Source organism: Cetorhinus maximus, chromosome 10 (assembly GCF_964194155.1).
Source record: "Cetorhinus maximus chromosome 10, sCetMax3.hap1.1, whole genome shotgun sequence".
Lineage (NCBI taxonomy): Eukaryota > Metazoa > Chordata > Chondrichthyes > Lamniformes > Cetorhinidae > Cetorhinus > Cetorhinus maximus.
In genome coordinates this window covers 15,437,589-15,450,512 of record NC_135888.1, presented here as the reverse complement: position 1 = coordinate 15,450,512, position 12,924 = coordinate 15,437,589, and the positions used below count along the sequence as shown (strand labels likewise).

Here is a 12,924-nt window from a genome sequence, read left to right as displayed (position 1 = left end):
AATGACAGTTTGTTCAATAAACAGTTATTTACTTATTAAGCTTACAAACCTGGTGCTCGTATTTTGTTAACCTAAATTAAACTGTTAGGTAGACTTGGAGCAATCTGGTGGTTTGATCAAACTTTTTGCATTTGTCGTGGCTCGGGGAACAGTAGGGCTTGATATTACAGCGCACTATCCCCAGTGAGTCATAACAACACACACGGACGTGCCCTTCTTCACAGAATAGCACAATATTCCCCAAAAATATCTTTAAAAAACATCCATTTCTCACACCTATCTCTGACTTCTCTTGGCTCCACCTGTCTCCCCCCCCCCCCGCCCCCTTCAACAGCATAAAGCCCATGACACCCCTACGTTCCTTCAGTTCTGAAGAAGAGGCATATTGGACTTGAAATGTTAACTCTGTTTCTCTCTCCACAGATGCTGCCAGACTGGCTGAGTTTTTCCAGCACTTTCTGTTTTTATGCCAGGCTGTTGCTTGGCTAGTCTGTGGGACAGTTCTCCCAGTTTTGGCACAAGTTCCCAGATATTGGTGAGGAGGACCTTGCAGGGTTGACTGGGCAGAGTGTGCCTTCGTTGTGTCCAGTGTTCTATCTGGTTGTATTTTTATTGGACTTTCATGTAGTAGGTTTGATACAATTAAGTGGCTCGTTAGGGCTTCAGAGGGCAGTTAAGAGTGAACCATATTGCTGTGGGGCTGGAGCCACATGTAGACCAGACTGGGTAAGGATAGGAGATTCCCTTCTCTAAGGGACGTTGGTGGGCCAGGTGGGCTTTTACACCAATCCGGTAGTTTCATGGTCACGGTTACTGGAACTAACTTGTAATTTCAGATTTATTTAATTGAATTTAAATTCCCCAGCTGCTGTGGTAGGATTTGAACTCGCGTCTCTGGAGCATTAGTCCAGGCCTCTGGATCACCAATCCAGCAATGCAACCACTATGCTACCATTTTCCTCCTCTATTGTTCATCCTAATATTCAAAAGAAAAACTATACTAGTATGGCACAGAAGCCAATCATCTCATGAACTGATTACGATATAAGCCTGCAGCGTCCCCTGAATTGTCTCTGCGCAGTCACGGGTTTGGAGCTGGTTTTCCAAACCTGCCGACAGAGATAATTTCTGAACAACTGGACGATTGTGTTACCCATGACTCCGGTTGGTTATTAAACATGGATTCTTTCCACTTTGTCACGGATAGTGGAATCTTACTGTTGAAGCTTTGTGTCAGGAGTTTTCTCAAGGCGGTCACAAGGCAGTAATTAACCACAATCACTGTGGGGAGTGGAGGGGGGGCGGGGGGGGGGGTGGAATCATTCACTTATTCTTCCTTCTTGCTTTTCATTCATTCATTATTTCTTTCTCTCTTCCCCCCCCCCCAGCTTTCTTTGTCCCTTCCCATGATGCATGGATTGAATGCTTTGCTCTCACTGGTTTCTTTTCCTCATTTTATTCCCTCCTTGTCACTCCTTTCACTTTTCTAACTCTGTGCCTGTCTTTCCATTTAAATCTTTACCATGCTCGTTCTCTCTTTCCATGTGCTTTGACGTGCAATTCCTGTTGAATTCTCTCCCCGGTCTGCCTTTTACCAGGTGGTGTGTCCTAACCATCCTCTCCTTGTATCTAGCTCCCCACACCTGGTGCAAGTAAGGGAGAGAATCAGAATTAATGGCAAACCAATCAGCAGAGAGCTCTTTACAAAGTACTTCTGGCGCGTTTACAACCGATTGGATGAAACTAAGGTAAGCTGGATATGTGCCTTCTGGATATTGTGACAGTTCTCAATCTGTGTATTTTGACTCGTCAGGCTGCCGGCAAAAATTAATAATTTTTGTTATCTTTGTGTGTTGCTGAAAGATTCTTGCCTATATTGGGGGTGTTGTCGCAATTGTACACAGCCAGCGAGAGACGTTCTGGTTTTCTTTGTCTGTTATTACTTTGATTCATTCACAGGATGTGAGCATCACAGGCAAGGTAGCATTCATTGTCCATCCCTAATTGCCCTTGAGGAGAAGGGGCTGTTGAGCCACCTTCCTCTACTTCTGCAGTCCGTGTGATGAAGATGCTCCCATTGCGCTGTTGGGTGGGGAATCTCTTGGATTTTGACCCAGTGACTTAGTAACTCACCTCAGGATGGTGTGAAGATTGGAGACGAGGGTATTCCTGTGCACCTTCGAGGTGGTGGGTACGGGAGCTACCCTGGTGATTTGGTGCAGTGTATCCTGCAGACAGTGTACACTGCAGCCACGCTGAGCTGGTGCTTCGTCGTGGAGTGTAGAATGACCCAATCCAAATTACATTGGGAATGATCACAACCACAGCAGCTAACATTTTACATAGGGCTTTTAAATCTGTAAAACATCCCAAGGCCATTCACAAACAAATTTGGTTCGTTTTTGTTCCAGTTTTGAAATTCGGTCATGGAAGACACCCCGCTGTCCTCTTGATGTTCCCTGAAGACCATGCACAGTCCCCTGTGCACTCAAACATGAGAATTACCCTTTTGAACCACAGGCTGTAGTTTATCTAGTTCTACTTTGCATTTGAGTAGTGAGGCTTGCACCCATGCAAATGTTACCCCGTTAAAATATAGCTTTTGGGAGACTGCTTACTCCTGGGCTGGGCGTGAAATGGTTATAGAATCGCCTCTAACCCATCTCTTTGTTTTTTCTTTGTCCCTCTCTGTCTTGATGCCGTGTGCAGGATACTAACCATGGGACCATGCCTGCGTACTTCCGATTTCTCACCATCCTTGCCTTCCACATCTTCCTGCACGAGAAGGTAACCTGCTTGGTTCTGTGCCAGAACGTTTAGTCTGGAGGACAAACACCGGGTGGAGTAATGCCACCCTTGTCAGTGACTCTGATCTGTTGCCCAGTCCTGTGGGATTGTCAGATGCTGTCTGTATCTGGGCTGTGGGATCGAGGGATAAATCAGTTAACAGGTTCTCAGCTGCAGGTTCAAGCTTAGGAGCCAGACCAGCTGTAGAATAAAGAAACACAATCTGTTGTTGTGGGGGGAGGGCTGGTTAGTATCACTAAATCAGCAGAACTGTTAATATTTTATTTGATCATACTGCTGGCTACAATTTGCTACAATTTAATCTATCTGAGTTTTACCTTTACGTTCCCTTCAGGTTGACCTGGCAATAATAGAGGTCGGAATTGGTGGAGCCTATGATTGTACCAATATCATTAGGTAATAGTCCCCCACATCCACGTCTCTCTGCCCCCCACTTAGTCTCCCCCCACACCCCATCTCTCCCTTCCCCCCCACCGTCTCCGCTCCCCTTTTCCCTCCTCTCTACCCCCTCCATCTCTACCCGTGGCTACAGCTGTATGTAGTTGGTTTCAATAAGTCTAGACGTGTCTGCTCTTTATATAGATTAACTCACTGACCCTGAGGAAGTGGAATTCTGAACACCTGTTCCTTTGAAATGTTTAGGCATCCCGTTGTGTGTGGGGTTTCATCACTGGGGATCGATCATGTCAGTATCCTAGGAGACACTATGGACAAAATTGCATGGCAGAAAGGAGGAATCTTTAAGGTAAGAGGAAACCATTTCGTAACCTGACCTCATAACACAAGAGGCTTGCACCTGCCTGACACACATTTCCCCCAGTGCTGCCTGTGAGAGACTCTATTCCTACAGAGACCCAGCTGTGAACTCTGGGTGCCCAATGGGAGCTAAAAACACCCCTCACATTGAGCAATGTAAAAATCTCTGCTTTTGAAATGTGGGATTTTTGGGTTAACGAATGCTTTGCTTTTTGACTTCCTATCTATCTTCACTTCACTAGACATGAAGCATTTTGGGATGTACTCACATTCGTTCTTTCTTTCTCTTCCTTTCTTTGCTCCATCCACCCTCACATTCTGCTCTTTCCATCGCTCTGAAACTCTGGCCCCTGACTCTATTGTAAACGAATGCTATTTCCTTGTTTTCCAGCCAGGAGTTCCAGCATTCACAGTTCCACAGCCCAGTGGTCCAATGGCTGTCCTCATTGAAAGAGCAAAGGAAATTGGGGTGAGTGTTCAAGATATGTGGGAGGCAGAGTGGGAAACAACTCCGTTCTCGCTGGGACTGAGTGCTCCTTTCAATGAAAAGCTGTGAGACTCTACCTGCAGTAATGAGGATATATGTCTTTTAGACTGCACCAAAGATCTACCCCCTCGCCATTTATAAATCTTGTTGCCATCTTACTGAATCTTGCTTGTAAACTGGCCATGCTCCATTGTCCTTTACAGTTCAGCGTTTCAGTGACGCAGGCAGCAAGCCTGAGCTGGCTACTTCGCCGTGGGGACAGCACTGCCTAGTCAGATTCCATGCTTGCCTGGTGCACTGGTGTGGTCTTGTCCAGCTGCAGTCATTGAGTCCAGAGGAATTGGAATTCTATTCTCCATCCACTGCTTCCCTAGCACAAGTTGCTGAGGTCAGTCAGAGTGGCCATATTGCCAATTCCTGGTCTGTGGGCCTTGGTTACCACCTGCATTTAGCAGCCATGCCCCCAGAGGGAACATTCTGAACTGTGATACTCCCCTGGTTTACGGACAGCAGCTTTCACCACCACCCACAGGGATTTTGCAGTTAAGTTGAGGGTCCTGTTTGTGGGAATGGGATTGGAGACAATGGGAACAGCGTTCAGACACCCGTGTGCCCATGCACTTTAGTCCCTTCCTGTTCTGAGGCCGCTGGATCAGACTATTTACATTGTTGTGGAGATTGGCTTGACTGCCTTACTCGCATGACAGATGAAACCAGGCGGTGAATGGTGACAGGCAACAATGAGAGGCATTGTGGTCGGGGCTGAACCTGTACCCAGTGCCGCAAACTGTCCTCACTGCCGGTCATTCCTGCAAAAATCGATAGGAGGAACCCAGACCAAATGTACTTTCCTTTTATCCCACTCCAGGACAGACACTGTGGGGCTAATTGTGTCCCTGCCACTGCCCCCTTGGTGCTCCGGATGAATTATTCAAACGACTTGCCATTAAAGTTACTGAGATTTGAATCAAAGTAGCAGGGCTGAGTAATGAGCTTCTCCTTTGTGCTCCTTTCCCCAGTGTTTCCTGCAGCTCTGTCCGGATTTGGAGGATTTCCAGTCCGAGGAGGAGAAGCTGAGCTTGGGGTTGGCAGGAGAACATCAGAAATCCAACGCGTCGCTGGCTCTGCAGTTGTGCCGGACGTGGCTGCAGCGCCATCACCATCCAGGTGAGAAGCTGCCATCCTGACTCTGTGCACTGTTAGTAACGGACTGGAGAAGCAAACTGGATTGAAGGGCTTTAGGATTAAGATTCCTGGGAATGGTTAAATGTCTGGAATGCACTGCCTGAGAGGGTGGTGGAGGCAGGTTCAATTGAAGCATTCAGAAGGGAATTGGACTGTTAGCAGAAAAGGAAGAATGTGTGGGGATACGGGGAGAAGGTGGGGGAATGGCACTGAATTATTCATTCGGTGAGCTGGCACAGACGAGATGGGCCTAATGGCCTCCACCTGCGCTGTAACAATTCTGCAATTCTGTGGGATCATTCTTTCAGTTAAATATGTTTGCTTTTTCTAGCCCCAATCTTCTTGTTGCTGTGATAAACACCCCAGCCACCACCTGTGACTGAGGATGAGCTGTCTGTTGGTGTCTTCTCGTATCACCAGGAGGCACCCATGAGCCTTGCTTGCTGTTTAATCACAGCTGAGGTCAGTAACTCACTGTGGGCAAACCTGTGTACTCCCCTGAAAAGATTAAACCAAATAAAAGCTGGCCTCTTTAACACTTCACAACATCCTGGGGGTTACCATTGATCAGGAACTGAACTGGACTAGCCATATAAATACTATGGCTGCAAGGGGAGATCAGAGGCTAGGAAATCTGCAGTGAGTAACTCCCCAAAGCCTGTCCACCATCTTCAAGGCAAAAGTCAGGAGTGTGATGGAATACTCTCCACTTGCCTGAATGATTGCAGCTCCAACAGCACTCAAGAAGCTCAAAACCACCCAGGACAAAGCAGCCTGCTTGATTGGCACCCCATCCATTCACTCCTCCGCCACCGACACACAGTAGCAGCAGTGTTTACCAAATACAAGAAGCACTGCAGGAACTCACCAAGGCTCTTTAGAAGCACCTTCCAAACCCACCGCTGCTACAGTCTAGAAGGACAAGGTCAACAGACACAAACACCACCACCTGGAAGTTCCCCTCCAAGCCACTCACCATCCTGACTTAGAAATATATCGCCATTGCTTCACTGTCGCTAGGTCAAAATCCTGGAACTCCCTCCCTAACAACACTGAGTGTACCTACACCACATGGACTGCAGTTGCTCAAGAAAGTGGCTCATCACCACCTTCTCAAGGGCTATTGGGGATGGGCAATAAATGCTGGCCCAGCCAGCGATGCCCACATCTCATGAATGAATAAAAAAAAACACTGGGCATCTCAAAGCACTTTACAGCAGTTGAAGCACTTTTGAAGTGTAGTGACTTGTCTCATGTAAGGAAATGAGGCAGCCAATTTGCGCACAGCAAACTCCCAGAAAAAGGCAATGTGATAATGATCAGATAATCTGAATTTTGTGATGTTGATTAAGGGATAAATAATGGCCAGGACACTGGGAGTAACTCATTTGCTCTTCTTTGAGGTAGCGCCATGGGATCTTTTACATCCACCAGAACAGGCCAGTGTGGGGTTTAACATCTCATCTGGAAAATGGCACCTCTGACAGTGCAGCACTCCCTCAGCACTGCACTGGAGTCAACCTTGATTTTAGTGCTCAAGTCCTGGAGTGGGACTTGAACCTGGAACTTTCTGGGCTGAATTTTGCCGTCGGCGAGCAGGGGGCGGAGCCCGCTCGCCGACGCGCAAAATGACGTGGGATGACGTCGGGCAGAACCCCCAACGTCATTCCGTCCCATTTAAATTTTCAGGAAGGCGAGGGCACAGGAAAATCAGCTGTGCGCCCGCCGACCTGTCAATGGCCAATTGAGGCCATTGACAGGATCATTAAAATAATTAAAGGACCTGCCTGTCCAACCTTAAGGTTGGTGGGCAGGCCAGGAGCCCCGGCGGGCTTCTGAAGAAACATGAAACCTCATCCACCGGTGGGATACGGTTTCATATAGGCTTTAAAAAACTTTAATAAAGTTTTAGTGAAACTTATTAACATGTCCCATCTCGTGTGACATTGTCACATGAGGGGGGCATGTTAAGGATTTTTTTATTTTTCTATTTTTAATGTGTGAACAATTTTCAGCGATCTCCCTGAGGCAGCACTTCGCCTCAGGGAGATGTGTGCACTTTCGTGCGCATGCATAGCGCTTCCCGCCAGACGTCACGCTGGGGGGGGGGGGCTTAATTGGCCCGCCCACTTAAAATGGCGGCGGGGCCCGCTTCTCCGGCAGGGATTGGCTCCCCGCCCGCCAGAGATTGGGTCGGGCCCGGTGGGCAGAAAATTCTGCCCTCTGACCCTGGAGCAGGAGTGCTACCAACTGAGCCACAGCTAATACCCTGTAGCATTCTTGATGCCAAGCTTGCACTATCCAATTACACAAATATATACTGTACTTATTTTGGTGAACTTTGAGCTAATCAAGGTGAAAATCGTCAGAGCTGGAGGATGGAATTTTTTAACCTCTTGTTAGCCCAATTTCCAAAAGATCTAGGACCCTGGGTGTGGAGTGTCCAGTTCCCTCTAGAGCTACAATGGCCCTACTGCTCACTCTGAGATTCCCAGTTAACCAAATCAGCGTTATAGTCTCTGAGTCAGATTGGCAATTTAGTCCCTAATTAGGACAGTTTTGTGCCTGCTGTGAACCAGATTAAACCTTCCCCAAACTCATTTTGCACCCAACAGAAAGCGCTGCCTTTGCTCACTACACTCTGGAATGGAAATTAACCCAGTGGATAAGTGTTGTAACCAGTCTGTCACAGGGGTTTATGATTAACGTTCCTGTTTACTTCTGTTTGTGTGGAATTTCTTTCTTTAAACAGTGGAGGGGAAGGGAGCTGGGAGTGGTTGCAGAATTTGACACTGTTTGGTAAAAGATGAAACCACCCCTCACCTTCACCCCTCCGCCATATGGGTTAATGATTATACGTGGGTCGAGTTCTTCCCGTATCTTGGAACCGCGCACTTCACAATCTAGCCAGGAATGTGTTGACAACTGGATAACAAATTAAACTGCCAATCACTGCCCCCCACCCCACCCCACCCCCACTGGCTAAATTGGCAAATACAACATTCCGTACCAATAATGAACTGAACCACTGGAGTTCTGAGTTTAATTTAAAGTCTGTGTCTTTATTTATTCATGGGATGTGGGTATCACAGGCAAGGTCAATATTTGTTGCCCTTGAACTGAACAGCTTGCTGGGCCATTTCAGACTCAACCACGTTACTGTGGATCTGGAGTCACATGTAGGCCAGACCGGGTAAGGATGGCAGATTTCCTTCCCTGAAGAATATTAGGGGACCAAATGGGTTTTTACAACAATCATTGGTAGTTTCCCGATCAACATTACTAAGGCTGTTAATCAATTGATTAAATTCTGTGGTGGGGTTTGAACCCATGTCCTCAGAATAATAGCCTGGGCCTCTGGATTACCAGCCCAGTGACATTACCAGTATGGCACCATCTCCCCTGTTGAGATAGCCCGTTGTGTCTGGGAAGGTGGAAGAGTTGCGGGGTCTAGGCTGAAGAGAGGGGCAAGTAGATCGGCCAGCGGTCCTGTTGCTGCCAACTGGCTAGTGCTGTGAGATATTTGAATCCCACCACGGCATAGTGAAATTTGAATTCAATAAAAAAAATCTGGTATTAAGAGTCTAATGATGACCATGAAATCATTGTCGATTGTCATAAAAACCCAACTAGTTCACCAACGTCCTTTAGGGAAGGAAATCTGCCATCCTTACCTGGCCTGGCCTACATGTGACTCCAGACCCACAACAATGCCCCCTGAAATGGCCTAGCAAGCCACTCAGTTGTATCAAACAGCTAAAAACCTAAAAGGAATGGAACCAGATGGACACCCGGCATCGACCTAGGCACCGGAAATGCCAACGGCAAACTCAGCCCTGTCGAGCCTGCAAAGTCCTCCTTACTAACATCTGGGGGCTTGTGCCAAAATTGGGAGAGCTGTCTCACAGATTATTGGAGCAACAGCCTGATATAGTCATCTTCACAGAATCATACCTTACCGGTAATGTCCCAGACACCACCATTCCTGGGTATGCCCTGTCCCATCAGCAGGACAGACCCAACAGAGGTGGCGGCACAGTGGTGTACAGTCAGGAAGCAGTTTACCTGGGAGTCGGCTCCAGCCCCCATGAAATCTCATGGCATCAGGTCAAACGTGGGCAAGGTAACCTCCTGCTGATTACCACGTACCGCCCTCCCTCAGCTGATGAATCAATGAAATCCTCTATGTTGAACACCACTTGGAAGAAGTACTGGGGCAGTGGGGCACAGGTGGCAAAGGCCGTAGAATGTACAAAGATAAAAGCAAAATACTGTGGATGCTGGAAACCTGAAACAAAAACACAAAATGCTGGAAAACCTCAGCAGGTCTGGCAGCATCTGTGGAAAGAGAAACAGAGTTAACGTTTCAAGACCGTATGACCCTTCTTCAGAGCTGTGAAGAAGAAGAGTCATAAGGACTCGAAATGTTAACTCTGTTTCTCTCTCCGCTGATGCTGCCAGACCTGCTGAGGTTTTCCAGCATTTTCTGTTTTTGTTGCCATAGACTGTACTCCGGGAGGGGTGTTTCAATGTCCATCACTAATAGTAGCTCGGTAGCACCACCACCGAGCTGGCCGAGTCCTAAAGGACATAGATACTAGACTGGCTCTGCGGCAGGTGGTGAGGGAACCAGCAAGAGGGAAAAACATACTTAACCTTATCTTCACCTACCTGCCTGTCTCAGGCGCATCTGCCCATGACAGTATCAGTTGGAGTGACCACCGGACAGCCGTTGTGGAGACGAAGTCCAACCTTCACATTGAGGACACCCTCCATCGTGTTGTGTGGCACTACCACCGTGCTAAATGGGATGGATTTTGAACAGATCTCACAACTCAAGACTGGGCATCCATGAGGCGTGTGGGCCATCAGCAGCAGCAGAATGGTACTTGAGCACAATCTGTAACCTCATGGCCCGCATTACCCCCACTCTACCATTACCACCAAGCCAGGGGAGCAACTCTGGTTCAATGAAGACAAGCAACACGAGGCATACCTAAAAATGAGGTGTCAACCTGGTGAAGCTATAACACAGGACGACCTGCGTGCCAAACAGCATAAGCAGCAAGTGATAGACAGAGCTAAGCGATCCCACAACCAACGGATCAGATCTAAGCTCTGCAGTTCTCCCACATCCTGTCATGAATGGTGCTGGACAATTAAACAACTCAGTGGAGGAGGAGGCTCCACAAACATTCCCATCCTCAATGATGGGGGAGCCCAACATATCAGTGCAGAAGTTGAGGCTGGAGCATTTGCAACAGCCAGAAGTGCCAAGTGGATGATCCATCTCAGCCTCTTCCAGAGTTCCCCAGTATCACAGATGCCAGTCTTCAGCCAATTCAATTCACTCCACATGATATCAAGAAATGGCTGAAGGCACTAGATACTGCAAAGGCTATGGGCCCTGACGATATTCTGGCAATAACTGAAGACTTGTGCTCCAGAATTTGTCATGTCCCTAACCAAGCTGTTCCAGTACAGCTACAACCCTGGCAGCTACCCGGCAATGTGGAAAATTGCCCACGTATGTCCTGTACACAAAAATCAGGACAAATTCAACTTGGCCAATTACCGTCCCATCAGCATTCTCTCCATCATTAGTAAAGTGATGGAAGGATTCATTAACAGTGCTATCAAGCGACACTTGCTTAGTAATAACCTATTCAATGACGCTCAGTTTGAGTTCTGCCAAGGCCACTCAACTCCTGACCTCATTACAGCTTAGTTCAAACGTGGACAGAAGAACTGAACTCCAGAGGTGAGGTGTGAGTGACTGCCCTTGACATCTAGGTATCAAGGAGCCCTAGCAAAACTGAAGTCAATGGGAATCTGTGAAAACTCTCTGCTGGTTTGAGTCACACCTAGCACAAAGGAACATGGCTGTGGTTGTTGGGGGTCAATCATCTTAGTTCCAGGATATCACTGCAGGAGTTCCTCAGGGTAGTGTCCTCAGCCCAACCATCATCAGCTGTACCGTCAATGACCTGCCTCCCATTAAAAGATCAGAAGTGGGGATGTTCGCTGATGATTGCACAATGTTCAGCACCATTCACGACTCCTCAGATACTGAAGCACTCCATGTCCAAATGCAGCAAGACCTGGACGATATCCAGGCTTGGGCTGACAAGTGGCAAGTAACATTTGCGCCGCACAAGTGTCAGGTAATGACCATCTCCAACAAGAGAGATTCTAACCATCTCCCCATGCCATTCTTTGGCATTACCATCACTGAATCCCCCACTATCAACATCCTGGGGGTTACCATCGACCAGAACTGAACTGAACTAGCTATACTGTGGCTACAACAGCAGGTCAGAGACGAGAAATCCTGTGGCGAGTAATTCACCTCCTGACTTCCCAAAGCTTGTCCACCATCTACAAGTCAGGAGTGTGATGGAATACTTTCCACTTGCCTCGGTGAGTGCAGCTCCAACAACACCTGAGAAGCTTTACACTGTTCAAGACAATGCAGGCTGCTTGATTGGTGCCCCTTCCACAATCATCCACTCCCTCCTCCACCAACGCACAGTAGTACCATGTACAGATGCACTACAGGAACTCCCCAAACCTCCTTCAACAACACCTTCCAAACGCACGGCCACAGGACAAGGGCAGCAGATACATGGGAGCAACACCACCTGGAAGTTCCCCTCCAAACCACTCACCATCCGGACTTGAAAATATATCGCCGTTCCTTCACTATCGCTGGGTCAAAATCCTGGAACTCCCTCCCTAACAGCACTGTGGGTGTACCTACACCACATGGACTGCAGCGGTTCAAGAAGGCGGCTCACCATCACCTTCTCAAGGGCAATTAGTGATAGGCGATAAATGCTGGCCTAGCCAGCAACACCCACATCCCATAATTGAATAAAAAAATTGCAGGGTAAGAACGACATTGGACTTTGCTGCCCACCCCCACCCTGCAGTCGATCAATTACCTTGTGAATCCAGGCCGTGGGTGAAGACTGGGGGAGAGGGATGTGTTGGTGGGTGGTATCAGAGAGGAGTCTCAGCTGTGCGATGGTAACTCAGCCTGAGCCCAGTGCCTGAGAGGAGCTAGGGTGGGGAAGGGGTAGTGGAAATTAAAACTAATTCTGATGTATTACTGGAATTGCAGCTGAGATTTGCCCACAGTGAGGACAAAGCAGCTTGTTTTTAATGGAAATATCTGTGTAGCAACACTGGTGTCACTCTGCATCTTGGGAGCGGGTGTGAAGAAAAGTAATATTTTAGTAGCGTACAGGTATAGTGTGATACTGCACCTTTTAGTCCAGTACGACCCTGTCTGACATCAATAAAGAAACACTATTTTTAGGCTTCAGGTTATTGGCTGCCTGATTCACTGGCTCCTTCCTGCTGGTGCAGGGGTTCTTGGTCATTTTGCTTCTAAGCTTCCCCCTCTCGTGTTGTGAAGATTCCACAGACCCGCCCTGTAACACCATGTTTTTTTCTGCACTCGGTAATTGTGTATATTTGTTATTTTTGTGCTTCCTACTCCATCTGGAACTAGTTGCAGATTGAGGTTTGAATGAAGAGAGTAGTGAGTGATGTGTGGCTGCTGTGAGGCTTCCTATGCCTACCTGAGCGGCAGACTTCAGTTATTGGCTGTATCACAGGGCCGTGTCTGTTAAGCAGGGGTTTAAAAGTTCACTGGACGAGTGTAGGCGGACTGTGCAAGGCCA

General features: G+C 47.8%; 1 protein-coding gene across 1 annotated transcript in view; it reads left to right on the top strand.

Moving 5' to 3' along the window:
- Positions 1 to 12,924, top strand: part of fpgs (folylpolyglutamate synthase) — a 41,230-nt gene that overhangs the window by 10,447 nt on the left and 17,859 nt on the right. The window contains exons 5-10 of the mRNA XM_078550034.1: positions 1,634 to 1,748; positions 2,710 to 2,787; positions 3,143 to 3,204; positions 3,451 to 3,553; positions 3,956 to 4,033; positions 5,071 to 5,218. Of these exons, the coding sequence (XP_078406160.1) occupies positions 1,634 to 1,748; positions 2,710 to 2,787; positions 3,143 to 3,204; positions 3,451 to 3,553; positions 3,956 to 4,033; positions 5,071 to 5,218 (584 nt within the window). The remainder of the gene's footprint in view (positions 1 to 1,633; positions 1,749 to 2,709; positions 2,788 to 3,142; positions 3,205 to 3,450; positions 3,554 to 3,955; positions 4,034 to 5,070; positions 5,219 to 12,924) is intronic.